The sequence below is a fragment of the Furipterus horrens genome, unplaced genomic scaffold (assembly GCF_987537825.1).
Source record: "Furipterus horrens unplaced genomic scaffold, mFurHor1.1.pri manual_scaffold_3, whole genome shotgun sequence".
Taxonomy (NCBI): Eukaryota; Metazoa; Chordata; class Mammalia; order Chiroptera; family Furipteridae; genus Furipterus; species Furipterus horrens.
In genome coordinates this window covers 49,791,569-49,811,969 of record NW_028327173.1, presented here as the reverse complement: position 1 = coordinate 49,811,969, position 20,401 = coordinate 49,791,569, and the positions used below count along the sequence as shown (strand labels likewise).

The 20,401-nt window shown below is 34.0% G+C and overlaps 1 protein-coding gene across 1 annotated transcript; it reads left to right on the top strand.

Annotated features, from left to right (window-relative positions):
• Nucleotides 1-1,372: 1,372 nt before the first annotated feature.
• DEPDC1 (DEP domain containing 1) lies at nt 1,373-19,562 on the top strand. Its single transcript, XM_090269598.1, has 12 exons — nt 1,373-1,511; nt 3,213-3,478; nt 6,333-6,489; nt 6,989-7,104; nt 7,516-7,646; nt 9,050-9,097; nt 11,777-11,917; nt 13,168-14,019; nt 14,440-14,612; nt 16,285-16,461; nt 17,444-17,629; nt 18,303-19,562. The coding sequence occupies exons 1-12, from the start codon at nt 1,464-1,466 to the stop codon at nt 18,441-18,443; spliced, it is 2,436 nt and encodes an 811-aa protein (XP_090125724.1). The 5' UTR covers nt 1,373-1,463; the 3' UTR covers nt 18,444-19,562.
• Nucleotides 19,563-20,401: the final 839 nt, after the last annotated feature.

The window sequence follows — 20,401 nt, the reverse complement described above, 5'->3', positions numbered from 1 at the left end:
AAGATAATTGTATTGTATTACCCATATACAAGCTTTCTTTTAAGTGATTAGAAAAAAACTTATCCATTCACCAACTATTTATTACATTCCTACCACAGCCTGTTTAGCAGCTGGAAATAACAGCAGTGAACAAACTAGATACAATCTCTGCCATGAAACTTACATTCTAGTTGGATGAAATTTGCATGGACTAGAGAAGGCATCCTAAAACAAATAATCTCTGTCTACGTGAGCAGACTGTGGGCATTCTAGAAGCTCAATTTCACAGTCTTCAGAGACCCAAGGTTCTCCATCCTTAAGAATATGACCTGTACACACCCTGCCATGCCCCTCCATACACACACACTTCCCCAAAATTATTTCGGGAATCCAAGGAGTCAGCATTTTAACAAGTACCTAGGTGATTCTAACGCAGGTGGTGTATATAACCCACCTGAGAAATGCTGATGTAAGGGAATGGTGAAAAAGATAATAAAGTAACTCCTAAAATGTTGATGAGAAAACTAAAACTACTTCTAAGAGCCTGTCAGCAAGATCTGAGACTTTCGACAGGTCTCTTTAATGCTTGGATCTAAATTTTTGTCATTTGAAAAATGAGGATTACTGCAGATTTCAAAAATCCTGTAACTGTATAACCATGATCTATACATAACCAGAATGATTATAATGATATGATTTTCTTAGGAGAAGCGATTTTGGTAAGTTTCACAGAACCTTTCCCAAACTGCTTGCTCTGTGTACTAACAGAAATCTCCCCATGCTCCAATTTACTACCGAATTAAGGGAGGTGGAGATGAGAGGACCTACATTTTTGCACTGGAGAGATGGAATTATGACACCTGAGAAAAGGTACGAAGGTGTCAGCACTGCAACAAGTACCAAGGAAGCATCTTAGAAGCAAAACCAAGGGGTTTGTCAAGCGAAAGTTACTCCCCAGGGATGCGTTGTTTTGCATGCTAACCACTACTCAAGATCCTTTAAGGGCCAGGCAGAAAATTCTTGGGTTTGTTTTCCTCTTTTCAAATTTCAAATTCCCTTAAACCAAAGGTTGGCTCCAAACAATCGTGTCTGTGACTAAACCGCCTCACCCGCTCTGAGTGTGGCGACTTGACTCGGCCGCGCCAACCACCGCAAGAGGGAGAAGCAGCTTCACGGAAGCCGGGTGAGACTGGGAGTAAGTCCCACCAGCCCGCCCCCGCGCGGACTGGCCCTACTAGCCACTCCAGTCGCCCGCAGGGTCCCCAAGAGCCTCCGGGGCCCTCCGCCGACTGTGGCCGGGCCAGGCGGCGCATCACGTGGGCTGACATCGTAGCCAATCAGCGCAGCCACTGCGATATTCAAATTGGCGGCGGGGCCGACGGTTGTGCCGAGCCCTGTTGCTGTGTGTACGGCGGCCAGAGTGTAACCTTCCCCCACCATGTACCGTGCCCGGCGCTGACAGACCTCCAGGCCCCGTGGGCGGAATGGAGAATCCAAGTGTGCCTCCTGGGCCGTATCGGGCCACCAAGCTGGTAAGACAGCGCGGAACGACGGGACTAGCCCGCCGACGTGATGGCTGCCACCACTTCACGTGTGAATGTTCGTGGTTTTACCTTGTGGGAAAGGATGGCTCCTAGAGCCTCTTGGTTCGCTGAAAAGAAGATTGAAAGAAATTAAGGGTTATCGCGGGACTCTTGAGGGATGGGCCTGTTCCCCTCGCTTGCTCCGGGTGCCCCGCGAAGGCGCTTCCTGCACGCCTTGTTCAAGGGACTCCTGGCCCGGGTGTTGTCGGTGTCCCTGGAACGTAAGAGAACAACCTGATGTTCTGCATCCACAGAATTCGAGAAGAATTCGACTGAGTTTCAATGCTTTGTAGGGTCAGACCGGGGGCAGGCCCGTAGGTGACAGTTTCGTTTTGCTTGCTCTGTAGAATTTAATGCAGAATGTACCAGCTGAATACCACTAGGGAACAACTATGTCGCAGCTAAACCCAGGACACTTGAGGCAGTCACTGTGTACTCGCGCATTTGGATCTTCAATCCAAGAGGGTCCCGTGCCACTGGTTAGGTGACAGGAGGGTCACGACACTTTTGTGAGCCTCAGTTTCCATGGTAAAGCAGGGCTGATAATACATGTCCACCCTAAGAGATTTCTGGAGAGGATATGCATGTGGAAGAGTGTTATGGTATGTAAAATAAAAAACAATTTATCCAGAGGATAGGTTGCGGCTCAGTATGTTTCTTTAATAAATTAATATGTGAAATGTGGAGGTGTGGGAAGAAAAGAATACAATATATATTGTGCTTTTAGGGGGTTAAATTTTGAGTTGGGATGTTGGGACCACATAGGTTAGGTACGTGATAACATAGCTAGCCGTGGCATAGTTGGGATTACAAATCAGATTTCTTGGCCTCTGATGCAGCGTTTTTCAAATAAAAGACGTGTGTTTAGTCTGCCCTACCACCAATTTGGAAAATGTAGCTATATCACAGTGTCATTACACAGTTGACTTAAAACTTTATTTACCCCATCTGTTCACTATTGGAATCTTCACATAAGGGGTAACAATAGTAAATATGTAAACTATTTTAATACTAAAGGTATTTTACCAGTGAAGCTATTGCCTGCCATGAGATGTGTTTGTGGCCAGCATAGTAGTTACAAGTTATGGGTGCTAGGGCCAGTCAAACCTGTTTGAATGGCTGGTTTCATCACTTAGCTGTGTGACCTTGGTCAAATTATTAATCCTTCTGTGCTTCATATTCCTCATCTAAAAATAGGATAGTAATATACATAGAATTGTGAGAATTCAAATGAAATAATGAATGTAAGCTTAGTGTCTGACACAAATGCTACCAGCATGTTATTAAGTCGAGATTTAAAAAAAAAAAAAAAAAAACAGGAATAAATGCTTTCTCTGTTGAGGACTAAAGGGCAGGTTCATTGCAGTTCTTCATTATTCCTAAATAAGTTAAAGCCAATGAAGTCCCTTTAGTAAAAAACAAAAAACTTACATAAAATATTATCACAACAGTAGAATTACTAAAAACTAAGTCAGTATGAGATACAAATTTTTCTGTAGCACAAATACAATGAATGATTTCGTCATGAAATTTTATGGTGTAATCAGATCTAAATAAAAGAATTATCTAATTTCAAATCAGAAAAAGATTTCATTTTTGTTGTTTAACTTCTTTTTGTTGTGTTGTTTAACTATTTTACTTCTTTTGCAGTGGAATGAAGTTACTACATCTTTTCAAGCAGGAATGCCTCTAAGAAAACACAGGCAACACTTTAAAAAATATGGCAATTGTTTTACAGCAGGAGAAGCGGTGGATTGGCTTTATGACCTATTAAGAAATAATAATAATTTTGGTCCTGAAGTTACTAGGCAACAGACTATCCAACTATTGAGAAAATTTCTTAAGAACCATGTAATTGAAGATATCAAAGGCAGATGGGGATCAGAAAATCTTTATGACAACAGTCAGCTATTCAGGTACAAAACAAAGAAATAACTGCAAAACTGAAATACTTATAAAGGTTTAACTCCAGTTCTATTATACTTTTACTAAAAAGGCAGCTTCTTTAGAAGAAATAATATTTTCTGTAGAAGACTGTTACTGCCCATAGTCTGATTAAAACCATTTAGAAGTTAAAGTTAATAGCTGCACAATTCAGACTTTTAAAATGTTAGATAGTATATATAATAAAATAAGGAATTAGGAGGAAAGAGTGAGATATTAGCACTTCTGCATATTGTGAAAGCTCTATAGCATTTCAAAGACAGGTCTTTATTTTACTTATATTTTTTAAATTGACTTTTAGAGAGAGAGAGAAACATCAGTTTGTTGTTCCACTTATTTCTGCATCCATTGGTTGCTTCTTGCATGTGCCCTGTCTGGAGATTGAACCTGCAACCTTGATGTATCTATCGGGACAACACTAACCAACTGAGCTGCCTGGCCAGGGTGACAGATCGTTATTAAAACTTTGGTTTCATGGATTCAAGAATTTCAAGACAAATTGGCCCAGGTCCTTGCCTTCAAATAACATATGATCTAATATAATTTAAGAATACATGTGATAAGATAAATACTAGCAAACTTTTTACAATAAATAATAAGAAATAGACTGTAGGTTAAAGAAAATAATTGTTTATTGTGTACCAGAGACCCTGCTGTATGATTTACATGTTTTTTTTATTTAATTCCTAGAATAGCTAAGAAAGGTAGGCATTAGCTTCTTTTTACAAATGAGGAAGCTGAACCCATGTTCTAAGGAGTTGTTTTCCCTCTGTCTGAAATAGCTCTTCCACCTTGAAACACTGTACCCATTTGTCCGACTAGTAAATACATTTCTTCTCATTCATGTCAGCTCTGTTGTATCCTCTTCTGTGGAGCCTTTTTGAGTTTCTCAGGCCACATAATTACTTTTTCTCTCATGCTCCCAGGATTCTTTGTTATATTTCCATTAAACTAGGTCTTTGGATTCTAGTAGTCATGGTTTTTTCTCTACAGAATTAGTCCTTTTCAAATGAAATATCTTAGAAATTGATTCTTCCCTACATTATCAGAGATGATTTACACTGTGCATACAAACTGCAGTAACAAGCATATGAAGAGCGCCTTTCATATAACTCTAGAAATCTTGCCTCTCTTTACTACTCCTTAGTCACTTTGGTGGGCTCCTTTGCTGCTGCTTATTCTTTAGCTGTTCCTGGTTTGCAAGGTCCTAGACTTAGCTTCACTTCACCTCTCTCCATGGGTAATTTCATGCTATGTCTTCACCTGCTTTTCTCATGACTTTCAAACGTCTAACCCAATACCTCTCCTGAGCTTTAGACACATTTCTTTCTTTTTTTTTTTTTTTTGCCTATTAGGTACTTCAAATATAGTATATAGAAAATCACTATCATCTCTTAACCTAAATTTTGTCTTCTTATAGTCATATCTGAATGAATGGCACCATCTTCCCTATTGATGCTTTGATTCTTCCCCTTTCTTCTCCCCTTTAAATATGATGTAATTATCACACCATTTCTATTGTGCTGCCTTAGTAGTTTTTTGATCTCTCTACTAAGAATGTCCTTTTTGTTAGACCGTTACCTTCTCTTACCTGGAATTCTGCATAACTCTTCAACTAGTCCCTCTGCCTCTATTCTTCTACAATAGTAACTATAGAGCACATAAAAATAAATTTTACCAAAAATGTATTAGACCTTATTGGGCAAAATTATAAAAGTATATTTAAGTTAGTAGTAAGTGGAGAAAGATATCCTCTTCATGAATGAGAAGAGTTAGTATCATGAATAGGTCACTTTGTCCCAAATTGATAAATTCAGTGCATTTTTATTCACACTCCTATATAAATTTTTTAGAATTTGACAAGCAGATTCTAAAGTTTATTAAGTAATGTAAGGTCCAAAGCTTTTTTTTTTTTTTTTTTTTTTCGAACGAGGAGAGAATTTCCCTAACTTGATATTGGGCTTAAATTAAATTAAAATAAATACTGAGAATATAAACCCATAAATATATAGGAATTTGGTATAACTTATACATGAATTAGATACCTATGTATGAAATTAAAACTTATGAGAGGATATAAGAAATATTTTTAAGATAGAAGAATAAGAACTTTTAAGGTGACTAAAAACTTACACATAAATTTAATGTATGATAAAAGATACTATTGAGTGAAAAACAATAAGCCGTATGTTGTTTTTATATGTTTATTTAAGGTTAAAAAAATATGAACAAGAAAGAAATACACTAACTATAGGTTAATGATTTCCCTTAGGTAGAGGCAAATAGAATAAGCAAAGAATTTCTTTCATTTAAAAAAAAGAAAATATAATGGAATTTTTGGTAAAATGTTATTTGCATTGGTTGATGGTTATATACATAGATGTTTTCTATATTACAATATTTTCTGTACTTTTTTATATCTCTGAAATATTGTATATTAAAATGAAAGGAAAAAGCTTATAATCAAAAAAAAGTAACAGACCAAGTTCTGAAAATTAGAACAATCACACTCAAAGGGCAGAAAATTTATACAAATCAAATAACTTGTAAAAAAAAATTAGAAAATGTAACATTCTAAACCTCTCCAACATAACTGAGTCTTATAATAACCCTGAATTATTCAGAAGTAAGCTCAAAATCTGCACAGTATACTAAAGAAAGCAGGAAACTGTTGAATTGATTTTTCCATTAAACCTTTAAAGTTATTTTATGTAGAATTTTCATTCCTTGATAATGTAAATCAATTTTTATGTGATTTTTAAGATTAAATAGGTACTAAAAGTTGGTTATTCCATATTATTTAATTGCATATTACTCCTAAACTAGATTTCCTGCAAACTCTCCACTAAAAACTCTTCCACGAAGGCATCCAGATGTGAGAAAAAACAGCATAGAGAACTTTTCCAAAGATAAAGACAGTATTTTTAAGTTACGAAACTTATCTCGTAGAACTCCTAAAAAGCATGGATTACAATTCTCTCAGGTAAAACATCCTTTTTACTAACTTTTTTTATTGTTGTTCTATTGCAGTTGTCCTATTTTCCCCCATTTCTCTCCCCTGCCCCGCCTCCCCCATCATTATTTTAAATATAATTACCATGTACTTAGTAATAAAATCTTTAAAAGTAAATAATTCTTTAATATTTGAAACCAGTGTTTGAAACTCTTAATCTACATTATTTTCTAAAAATGTATGGGTAAATTTGTTTGGAACCCATAGAAACAGTAATAAAAAATGGTACTGAGACATACTTAAAACAGTAATGTTATAATTTAAGCGTGTTTTATTTTAAATTGATTTGAGGGTGATAGGGACAGCTACAAACACAAAAGCTTTGTTACATTATTTCTTCAGGTAGCACTTACCTTATAGCTCCACATGGCTGGATTCAAATTGAATTACTGGATATCAGGAGTGCTGTCAGTTCAATATTTCCTTAATTTGAGCATAACATATTAAACCAAAGTAATTCTTTTTTCAGGGAAATACAGAAAATTTGAACTGTGAAATCAATGAAGATCGAGAAAACTCAGTTGGTAATAGAGAAATAAGCCAGAAAGATGTTGAAGAAGTTTGGAGATACATTATTCTGACCTAGTAAGCTAAAAACAAAATTATAACCAAGTTCCACAGATATTTAGAATGTTCATTTGCCATTTTCATCCACATAAGCAAATGCAAAGGGACAGTTTAGTTTTCAAAGCTTAGAATTTAACCTGTACAGTTATAAGTGTTTCTTAATGTTCTTGAAATAGAATATTTTCAGTATGATTTGCTTTTTTTTTAACCTAAGTTGTAACTATAGTTTGGTGTCTATATTGGAATCTTTCAAACATTATTAAGATAAATATATTTGAAACTCAGTACTAAATATAAGCCTTCAAAGTTTGGTTTCAGAAAAGACAAAAGCAAAATACTCTGAGGGCTTTGTTTGCCAAACTTTCATATTTATATTCTGTTCCACTTACTTTATGGAGGAAAAAAGTTTGTATTCTTTCTTCTGTTTAGCCTGCAAACCATTTTAGGTGTGTCATCCCTAGAAGAAGTCATAAATCCAAAACAAGTAATTCCTCAATATGTAATGTACAACATGACCAATACAAGTAAACATGGAGTAGTTACACTACAAGACAAATCAGGTTGGTATCAATAAAAGAAGTTGGAATCATTTTAAACTTGCTAATAAAGGTTGTTATAGTTATTCTGGGGGTTCACAGAGACCACAATGTAGAAAGCAGAATTTTTGAATTGGGAGAGCTTCGGGAAAACTATTGCTGTATCACAGGTGCTTTAACAATCACAGTGGAATATTTTTTAAATGACTGTCATAAAATATTACTTTAGCTCTTAAGGTGGGTTCAGGATTTTTTTTAAATGGCAGTGTTAAACATCCAAAAAATGCAAATATAATTGAAACTATTAGCCACATTTTACTGAAGACATATAATGTTCCAGGCATTGTGCTAAAGATTTAGTAAAAAGGAGAGAAATGGCCAGGCTTTCCTGGAACGTATATGAGTAGTTACATACACATTTAAAGGAATCAAGACATATATACAAAATCGAAGTAACACAATAAAATAAGCCCAACCTCTCAAGACCAGTATTCTAAAGAGCACTGGCTTTGTGTGGGTTTGTGTATGTGTGTTACATTATTTATATAATGTATTGATTTCAGATGTAAGATAGGAAAATCAGGGAAATAAATCAAGCCAGATATATTAGAAAACTTAGATTACAAGAAATATATCAATAATCTTAAAATGTTGAGTCATTTTTTTAAATCAATTATTATCTATGAAATTAATTGACATGCATTACTTTGGGTGTTTGTTTGTATGTGTGTTTGTGGGGTGGGTGGAAGAACTTTGAGGTTTTAACTGGAGGTTTTAAATGCCAAAACTTAAGAGTTATGTTGTATATGCATTTGGTTTTGGACCATTCCCATGGTTCATTACGTAAAATAATAAACAGTATATGCTATCATCCAGGCTTTCTATTCTTTATAATCATAAACTTTTCAAGTCAGTATATGTGTGGTTTTTGTTTGTGTCAAAAATTGCTAGATTGTGAAGCAATTGAAATATTTGAAGCAAGCCTCACTGTGAAAGCACACATATTCAAATATGCCTTGTGTCAATCATGGGCCTTATTCAAATCAGTAATATTCAAATAGCACAGCTGTTGTAAGGGGAGAAATGATGGTAAAGATTGTGGTAGTAGATAAGGATGATTTATTAATTTATTTTTTTACCACTCCCCATAAAATCCTTGACTTCGGGATAGCTAATTATTTTATGTATCATGGCAAGAGTCAAATTCAAGATCTCCATAGCTTTTTAAACTTGTATTTTAAATTATTGTCTTGACTCGCTGTCTTGTTAAACATATAATAATTTTTAATTTTGGTAATATACATATACATAGCTCTATACATATATATATATATATATATACAGTATATATATAATGTGTTAAGTTTTAAATATAATATCAAAAATTTGTGAATTACTAAACAATGTTAATGTTTTTTTATGTGTAGATGACCTTCCTCATTGGGTATTATCTGCTATGAAGTGCCTAGCAAATTGTAAGTTAAACAATATATATATGTTTTATATTGATAGTATTTTACAAGAACTGAGAAAATATTTTAAATAATGTATTAAAGTCCTGTATATAATTTCTTTTGATGTTTAAATGAAAATGTAGTAGAACTGATTACATTTCTTTCCATGTGGAATATGTTATAGAGCCCTTACTTTTTCCATGCATATGTTGATTTGTAATTCAAGCCCATCATTTATGGCTATTCTCATAATGGTTTTTATGTATGATCTGAATATCAGTTGCTTCAGTGAGGTCCAAAGAGTTCAAATAGCAACTTTTAAACAAAGCAGCTTATAAATAGAAAGTTTCCATCAGAAATGAGGTCTTGGCCCTGCCCAGGTAGCTCAGTTGGTTAGTGTCATCCCCCTACTCCAAGGTTACAGGTTTGATCTCCAGTCAGGGCACATACTAGAAGCAACTAATGAATGCATACATAAGTGAAACAACAAATCAGTGTTTCTTTCTCTGTCTCTCTCTCTCTCTGTCCCTCCCTCCCTCCCTCCCTCTCTTTCTCTAAAAATAAATAAATTTAAAAAAGAAGAAGAAAAATAAATGAAGCCTCATAAAACCCATTTCATACCCCTTGCTATTATACACAGCTTCAACATTCAGGTCCTCCATGACATCCTTCTACTCTGTAGGATATACCAATGGGACTTTTGTGGAAAAAAAAAAAGATCTGTCACTAATCAGCAAATTATTTTTTAGCATTTCGTTCATCAAGATTTTTTCACAGTGATAAGTGATAATTGATTTTTGTAATGTAAGACCCTTGTTCAGGTACAAAACCCTAATTGCTTTCCAAATTAGTTTTAAAAATTTATAGAGGTATGTGATTCTAAATCATCAAAAGTTAAATTGTATTTTGATATTTTGTTACAAAGGTGTTTTCTAGTTTTTATAAAATTATTTTATTAATGATCAAGATAAGTACATATTCCTTTGTTGTCCACTGGGTGTCAATATGACAAAATAACAGAAAAATAAAATAAATAATGTAAGTTACAGAAAGATTTTATTTGTTAAATCAAGGTAAAGAGCTTGATCATAATCTTAAGATTTGTGAGTTTCTCTTACTACCTTCCCCCTACCTAAATGCCCTTCACTCTCATGTCTTGACTTATGGTTTGCAACTCAGATAAGCATTCTTCCAGGGATTTCTCTGATGCCCCATCTTAAAGAGATTTGTGTCTTCTCTTTCTTCCCAGTCCATGTTACACTTCAATGATATCCAAGGTATAATATACTGGATTCCAGATTAATGATGATATATGTGGCCAGAAGAAGCATTAATCCCCCACAGATATCCTGTGACATATAAGAATCAGTGATCAATATACTATTTTTATTCCTAGATAGAATACTAAGGCTTAGAAAAGTTTTCCAATACATATGGAGCTACGTATTGAAACCTAGAGTCTCTAATTATAAATTTTATATTTTTAATTCCACTATATATTTTGTCTTAGAAAATTTCTAATGATTATCAATTTTTATTCTACATATTAAGACTATTTCTTATGTCTTTCTTAGAAAAATGTTTATTTTGCTCTACATAAAACCCATTTTAGCCTTTAAGGTATTAAACGTGTGTGTGTATATGATTTGTTTTCTTTAATCTTTTTTCATTGTGTATACTTACACATCTGGGTCCATACAAAGTTTAGAAACAGAAGTAAGAGATCATTTGGATTTGGGAAGAGAAAGATTTTAACATGAAAGACATTATATTGACTCAAAATTGAATGCATATCACAGTCACTAGGGAGATTTGTTAAAGATTTTTATTCAGTTGATTGAACATGTCAGAAATTTTTTTTTTTAACTATGTCTCAAGCTTCTTACAGCAAGGATGCCAAGATCAGTGTTTGGAAACTACTAAATTAGTAAAGCAGAAATAAACATTTCTAGGTCAGTAATACCAAGCTCCACTTCCACAGATTCTTGTCTGTACTGAAGAGCTTATATTTTTAATAGGCATATTAGATGATTCTGATTATGTAGTCCATGGACCACACTTTAAGTGTTATTGGATCTAGAGCACTTTATACTGCTCTAAGTTCTAATTTTAGCTTTGCCACCATGGGCTTTTTCAACTTGAGCAGGTTACTCTGAGCTTCATTTTCCTCATCTATAACATGAGATCAGATCTTATTTCTGAGGAAAACACTAATGAGTAGGCATGGTTATTTCAATAATGTTAAGTTAATGAAACAGAAATGAAAAGATATTGTTTAAACTCATTAAGGACATGTTTCATATCAGGCAAAAATAATTCATGAAAATATAAATTTTCAAAATAAATTTGTAGGAATTATTTGCAGTATCCAAATATTCTTTGCTTTATAAAATGAATTGTGATAAAATTCCATTAAAATAAGCTTCCCTACTGCTTTTAAAATATATTTCAAATTTTGCTTTATATGCAGTTTTTCAGGCATTTAAGTATTTTAAAAACTCTAGTAATTGCATGCAGTGATTTCTACAGAAAAGATAATGAGAAAGAGTGAGGTGTGCACAGCCCATTAAATTTTTGAATTGTGACAGAATTTGTTGTTAAACATAACTCCTGCATGAAATACAGTTCACACTTTTTATAGATATATTTTCAAATGTGCTTATAATTTTTGTTTTATTTTTTTGCCTTTTTTCTTCTTAGGGCCAAGAAGTAATGATATGAATAATCCAACTTATGCTGGATTTGAACGAGATGTATTCAGAACAATTGCAGATTATTTTCTAGACCTCCCTGAGCCTCTTCTTACCTTTGAATATTATGAATTATTTGTGAACATTTTGGGTATGTATGGATTTTTACTTATTATTTAAATTTATTTTATTGAAATTATTAAGTCTCTCATAATTTAAAAGATCAAAAAGTATAGGTAAATATGAAGGTAGAAGCCTATACATTACTTTACAATTCAGGAATATTCTGATTGCTCTTTTGTTGTTTTTCAGTAATTCAAACATATCATTCCAACACCAATTCTCCGCACCAATTGAGTGTCCTTTAACTCAATTTATTTTGGACACTAATTACCCAGAGCTAGCGCAGGCCCCACAAATTAAGGACAAAGCCTTATACAAATTGCCCATACCTAGCTCAGACTCCACAGATTAAGGGCTGGGTTCCACAAAACTGCCCTCACTTCAGGCACCAGCTGCAAATGAGGCCCTCAGGCTTACTCTTCCCCTGCACCGCCCCCTACCTAACTTCCAATTCAGAGGTTCCCATATCACCCATTAAGTTTAATAATTCACTACATGGACTCATAGAACTGTGGAAAGTGCTTTACTTATTGATTACCAGTTTATTATAAAGGATGCAAGGCAGGAAGAGTCAAATAGAAGGAGATACATAGGGTAAGGTATGGGTTTCCATCCCTCTTCAAGAATGCCACCCTCCTGAGCACATCCATGTGTACACCAACCTGTGAGCTCCCTTAAACTTACTGTTTTAGAGTTTTAATGGAAGTTTCCATGATTAATTCATTTGTCATTGTTGATTGAGTTGATCTTCAACCTCTCCTAGGTCTGGTTAGGACTGGAGACTCCAACCTTTTAAGCAAGGCCAGCCCTATATCACCTCATAGCACAAACTCAGATGTACTCACATAGCCTCATTGTGAATAACAGAAGACTCTTATCACTCCAAAAATCCCAAGGGTTTTAGGAGCTGAGTACCAAAGACAAAAATAAAATATATATTTTTTATTATATTATAGTTATAATTAGGAGCATTCTAATACTTGTAGACTGTAAACAGATTTATAATGCATTTGACTCAGTTCATTTTATTTGATACCTGAAATAAATTTTAAAGTTGTTCATATCACAAACTGGAGAACCTCTAGTCAGCCTTGCACTTTGTAACTGAATGTTGCATGTGTCCTTTTTAAGTGGCTTCTGAATTCAACTGCTATTTGTAGTATACTAACAGTATGTACTGTAGTGATGCTTTATTTTTTTAACTTTACTATTGTTTTTGTTTTATTTTTGTCCATTGTCATACAGTTGCATCTTAATTTTTGTTTCATTTCCTGGTAGTTGTTTGTGGCTACATCACAGTTTCAGATAGACCCAGTGGGATACATAAAATCCAAGATGATCCACAGTCTTCAAAAATCCTTCACTTAAACAGTTTGAATTCCTTCAAATCAACCGAGTGCCTTCTTCTCAGTCTGCTTCGTAAAGACAAAAACAAAGAAGAATCAGATGCTACTGAGAGACTGCAGATAAGCGATCACGGAGTTCAAGAAAAATGTATTAAGAAAATGCAGCTAGTTGATTTAAAAAACAGAAGAGCCAGTGCTAATGACATGTTAGGAGGAAGTTGTCATAATTTAACAGGCTTAAGTAGTATGCATGTTTTACCTTCTAACATCAAACCAAGGTGCTATTCTTTAGAAGGAATTATAGATTTCCCAGGGAGTTCAAGTAAAGAGGTCTCCAGTATCTTCCATCAGTCTGTTCTGAACATAGAAGGACAAAATAATAAACAATTTTTAGAGTCTGAGACCAAAGAGGAAGCCATAATGAATCTTCATTCAGAGAGAAGTATTCAAAAGCCACGCTGTGTTGGTTTTAAGAGAACGTCTACTCTGACTGTTCAAGATCAAGAGGAGTTTTATAATGATAAAAGCAAGTCAAAACAGCTTTGTAGATCTCAGAGTTTACTTTTAAGAAGTAGTACAAGGAAGAATAGTAATATCAATATGCCAGTGGCTGAAATTATCATGAAACCAAATCTTGGACAAGGCAGCACAAGTGTGCAAACAACTATGGAAGGTGAACTCGGAGAGTCTAGTATCACAGTCAATAAAAGACTCTGCAAAAGCACAATAGAACTTTCAGAAAATTCTTTACCTTCAGCTTCTTCTATGTTGACTGGCACACAAAGTAAGGTTGTTGCTTTCAATGCATGTAATATTAACTTTAGTGTTTACTAACTGTTTTTGCTTACATGGCTTTTCTTCTCTGAAATTTCTTTCTTTTCCCCCTCGAAAAAGAAAGTTTCTTAATGTAAAAGACTCTTGTCATGGCATGACCAAGAATTATTCTACTTACCTAAAGCACTTCCTTTTCCTTTAATTTCACTTATTCTGACTCACTTTATTTCTAGTAAGTGTAGAATGTTATTCAAATAAGTTATGAAGAAATTAATGAGAATCTTACCTTTTGAGGAATATAGAAATTTCTAAGAATAGTTTATATGAAATACTAATTTTGCCTTCCTTATATAACTATGTGCTGACATTATGAAAGCAACCAATGTTATTGATTATATTTTCTGGGGGGATGGGGAACTTTGCCTTTCAGGTTTGCTGCAACCTCATTTAGAGAGGGTTGCCATCAATGCACTACAGTTATGTTGTGTGTTACTTCCCCCACCAAATCGTAGAAAGCTTCAACTTTTAATGCGCATGATTTCTCGAATAAGTCAAAATGTTGATATGCCCCAGCTTCATGACGCAATGGGTACAAGATCACTGGTAAGTTGATTTCTTGAGGGGTGAATAAGCTCCTGTACATAAACCAAAAAAGGAAAACCAAACCATCTAAAAGTACTAGAGTGATGTGGTCCTGAAAGCCTAGTTTCTTGAGTTAGAAAGGCTTTTAAAAGTCTAACCTTTCCTAGAAACAAAATGTTGGTATATTAATCCATCTTGATCTTTATCTTGTCTGAGGACACTTTCATAGCTTTACCTTTATCTTGCCTGAGGACTTCACCTCTTCACTCATCCCCTGTCACTTCATAGTCAGACCATATTATGTTGCCTTGTATCAATTCTGTTTGGTGGGGAAGGGAGAGGATCTGTAGGCCCTATTGAAAGCCTAAGGGCACTAACTCGGTGAAGCAGAGAATTAATGGAAAGACATGTACAGTAAGTCAAAGTGTTTCAGAGACTGGTAAGTTTTATTTCATGAATTGTGTGAATTGGGATGGCATATTATTGTGGGCAAGAAGTTAGGAGAAACTTCTGTGAAGCTGTCTCAGGTTCTATATGAGGATGAGGGCAGAGGCATTTATGTGCAGAATTGATTGGAAATGAACTCTTAAATATAGTATCTCTTCTTCCTTCTTCCTCCTTTTTCCTCCTCTTTTCTCCTCCTCCTTCCCCTTTCTCTCCCTTTCTCTCTTTCAGAGCTACTCCTTCCTCATAATTCAGCTTCAATTTATAAGAGGTTTTTGTAGCAAGGAACTGAGCTCTCTTTTCCCACTTAATTAAGGACAGTGCTTTAACAACAACAAACCCAATATAGAGGAAAAATTATTCTTAAGTAATTGTAGCACCATAGGGAAGTAAGATGTTTTGAGAGACATAACTAAAAAGATATAATTTTGGTTTTTATACTTTCCAAGTTTGAGTTTAAGGATATAGGACCTCCAAGAGAGATTGATCCAACATAATGTTAGAAATGTGAACCTGGTGAAGAATGGTCAGGGCAGAAGGCCAATTTGGGGGGAGGTTGTAGTTGAAGTTATGAGAGTAAATGAGCTCTACAAAGCTGAGAAAGAGGACTAAAACGCTGAGGACTAAGCTGTGGAAGGAGATAGGAAAACCTGCCTGACATGCAGGACTAAAACCAAAAATCTTTTAATTCAGTATGCTTATTATATATTATGTGAAAAATACTTACGTAGAATTTTTATATTCTAGTTATTTTAGAATGAGGTATGTGTGTATGTGTGTTTTCTATAGTTAGTGGGTTATATGGATATGAATGAGAGTAAATGAGCTTTGAAACATAAAATTTATCCCTGAATTTGAAGACTCCTTGTAACCACTAACATTTATGTGTTATATATTCTTCTGGTTTGTGTTTTTGTGGGATTAATATAATAAGTCACTGCTCTCTAATAGTCTTTAAGCAACATATGCTATTGATGAAACCTATGGCATTTGCTGATGAAATTGCGACAAAATTAAAGAAAACGCTGTCTGTTTTAATCCTTTGTAATTGTATCAAACAAATACTTTCAAAAGAATAATAGACATTCTTGTCCTTCTAATATAATAAATTATTGTTCTCACTTTTAAGCTGAAGTCTGCTAATCATTTTATCTCAATACTTCAGCATACTGCTACCCAGAAATTACTGTTACTCTAATTTATATAAAATCTTAGGTTTTTAAATTCACATCTTCTCACATGTTTTTAGATGATACACACTTTTTCTCGATGTGTGTTATGCTGTGCTGAAGAAGTGGATCTTGATGAGCTTCTCGCTGCAAGATTAGTTTCTTTCTTAATGGATCATCACCAGGAGATTCTTCAAGTACCCTCTTACTTACAGGCTGCAGTGGAGAAACATCTTGACTACTTAAAAAATGGCCATGTATGTATTAGGAGTTTTAAAATTCTTTGCATTTTTCAAGTGGCAAACTCATCTCTAGCCTAGTCAGAAAGAAACACTTGATCAGCTCACATAAATAACCTCTAAAAGGTTACAGACTGAGTCTGGGGACTCAAATAGCAATAGGACCGTTTTTATCCCCTCCACCTCTTATTTCCATTTTAGTCCTGTGTTTGACAAACGGTCCTTCACATGATGGGAATGTGGCTGATTAAAGCTCTTGAGTTACAGACGTAATATTTGCAATCCAAAGGAAAAAAAAAGAGCCATCCCTCCACCTCCGATATGAAAAGTTCTTAGCATGGACTCTGATTGGTCCAATCTAGATTAAATGCACATCCTTGTTTTTCAAAAAAGGCCAGGATAGTGGGGGGTCAGGGGGGTAAAACGGGAAGGAATTGGAACAAGGAGAGGAGGAATCCTGAATACATATGCCCAGCACATATACTCTTGTTTCTTTCCATACATACCATTCTAATATTGCCCTGCCTTATGATTACACCTATCCCGTATAATTTCTTTTCCCAGATGTTACAGGCTCAGCCCATGCCACTGCAACCGCAAAACAGTAGAAGAATACTTCTACTGTTACCATGTCAGAACATTCATGCTTTAAGATGAATTAAAATACCACTTCAATTGTTACCGTTTTATACTTAAAATAATAAAATCCATTATTAAAGGTAATAATGATGATAGCTACCATTATTTAATACTTTTTGTATGCTAAACACTTTGTGTACATTATTTCATGTAATCCTGGGACATTTTGCAGACCAAGAAAAGTTAAATAACTTACTGAATCAAAGCTACTAGGTTGTGGAGCTGGAATTTAGACCCTTCTTAAAGTGTTGAGTGTTTGATGACAAAATAATAGATACTAAAACCCATCAAAAGAACACTTTACCAGATAGGTACATGACCAGAATTAATAGCATGGACTGTATTATTTTGTTCATTACAGATTAAAAATCCTGGAGATGGACTGATTATTCCTTTGCCGACATATTCATACTGTAAGCAGATTAGTGCTCAGGAGTTTGAGGAACAAAAAGTTTCTACCTCTCAAGATGCAATTGCTGAACTTTTAGAGAATATTATTAAAAACAAGAGTTTGCCTCTAAAGGAGAAAAGGAAAAAACTAAAACAGGTAAGAATGCAAGTCTCAATTGTGTAAATATTTTCTAATATGTTATTGCTGATTATTATTTAATAACACTTAGAATTTAACTTCTCATTTTAATATTTTGGATTTTAAATATTGGATATGTAAACTACCTATGACTACCTGCCTGGTTTTACTCTTTACCCTTAAATTTTAATAATAATAAATACACTCCTTTATTTCTGGTGTCTGATTATAGTTTGGATTAGGATGGTATAACAGTCACAAAATTTGGATTGTATTACATAACTCCTGGTGACTCATCATTACCAATTAGAAATTTTAGGTCTATATCAAAAATCAGTAGCCACATCATTCTGATAAGTCCAATTTAAGGCCTGAGATACTCAAAGAAATATAAAATGTACTAGATCTCTGTGACTTTTATAGGCTTTACCCGTGGGAAGGAAGAAGATCTGGAATTTAGTAGGAGATTTAGCAGAAGAGAATCCTAGAAAGTTAATGCTGAGATCTAAGAAATGTTATGGTGTACCTTTTATAAATGATAAAACAGAGGGAGTAACAAAGATGACTGAAGGTATACTCATCTCTGTAATACGTTTTGAGAAAGGCACTGAATTCTTTTAAAATATTATGCACTGACTTCAGCTAGGATAATAATGTTACATACCCTCTAAGTCCTCATCTTATTTTTAAGTTTCAGAAGGAATATCCACTGATATATCAGAAAAGATTTCCAACCACGGAGAGTGAAGCAGCACTTTTTGGTGAAAAACCTACAATCAAGCAACCAATGCTAATTTTAAAAAAACCAAAGCTTCGTAGTATAAGATACTAACCAAATTACAAATTATATAACACTTGTGGTACTTTAGTAAATGAAACCATATCTAAGAATCCTGCTACTTTTTAAAGGGAAGTCTATTTATTAGTTAGTTTTTTCTAAATAAAACACATTATATAAGGAGGTGCCAAAATAGTTTTTATTAATATGAGATTGCTAAGAAACTAGAAGATCCCAACTGAGAGAAAATAACAATCAGAAACAGTCTTTTGTTTGTTATACAACTATCTGGAAAAGCTATTATGGTGTATACTAAAATTGTATTTACTTGAGTTTTGAAAACTGACATGTTCAGCACGATTAAGCTATAATTCTTTTTTTTAAAGGAAACTTATCAGCATGTGTGTTTATGGATATTAGCTGAAAGAATTAGTTGTTTAAGGTTACTTTTGTTTCTAAGTATAAGAATGTGAAGAATATTTGAAAACTCAATTCTCAACTGCTAAATATTGCACTCTTTTATATATTGTTTCTACTTTTGATCTATTTATATATGTATGTGTTTTTAAGTATGTATATGTATATGACTTTGGTTTGCCTTGAGAATTTAACCTGTTTCAGTCATTTTTTTCAGTGAATATCTAAGTATAAGTCAATCATGTATTCATTCGAAAGATATTTATTTAGCAACTATCTTTCATTATTTCAGGTATGGAGAGATGATAATAAATAACATAGAATCTCTTCCCTTAAAGTATTTATTTTCTAATCAAGAAAGATACACCGAACAGATACTTAAAAAACAACAATACACCCTCCTGATATCAAGTCATCATGAGCTCTTCAGCTGAACACTGACCTCTTTGACTATGGAACAGTTCTCTAAGCTAGTGTGTTTCAAACTGTTGTGTATTAGAGTCACCTGGGCAGTTTTTAAATCCATGCTAACGCCCTACCTTATACCAATTAAATCCAAATTTTTGAGAGATGGTTTATAGCATGGATTTTTCAACCTTTCTCATCTCATGGCAAACATAACTAATTATTACAATAAAACTGTGCAGCACACCAAAAAAATCTGTTTTTTGCTGATCTGACCAAAAAAGGTACAACATTGATTCATTCACACATGATGGCTATTGTTGTGTTGGCTGTTGTCTTTCTTTTTTTTTTTCATTTGACAATCTAAAAGACGAGAGATCAGTGCTGCTAACTAAATAGTCAGGTATTGCATGTTCAGAAAATTTTTGCAGCACACCAGTGGAAAATTGCTGGTATGTAGGCATCGATAACTTTCTGTGTGTTCTAGTACTCAGCCAACTTTGAGAATCAGTGACCAAACACTTTTTATAAAATAAATGTCAATCTGGTGACACATTGGCTTTTGTATTAGAAGAAAATACTAGTATAAACGCCATTCATCTTAATACAGGGTTCTCCAGATTTAGGTTTGATTGACTTGGCACAAACTTGAAGCAGTTTTCCTTCTCCTTTTTACTCCAAGGTTGTTTAATACTCATTTCTTAAATGTAAAGATATACATGATGCCCGGGATGTAGTAAATGCTTATTGTTCAATGACTGCTCTGATTTCTCAGTGTAATGTCATACTATAAAATGATAATGTTCCATTTGAAATAACTAATTTTTATTTAAAAATTTGACAGAAAACGATAACTATATTTTTCCCATAAACCTTAGCTATAAAAGTATTAGACAAAATTAGAATTCTTTTCAAGGTGTTTGTATGTTAAAACTTCTGTTTAGAGGTGTATAATAATGTGAATTATGTTGCATACTGAGATGAAAAATTATTATGGGTTTTGTAACAACTTAATTTTGTTTTTATATTTATTGATATTAAATATATAAATATAAAGGTATGGTAAACTTTCATCTGCATTAGTGTTGAGATGACAAAATAAAAATGGTATAACACTTTATTAATGTGAACTCTGAAGTTAGTTTTGAATCCTACTGTGCAATTTACTATATAGCCTCAGACAATTTACT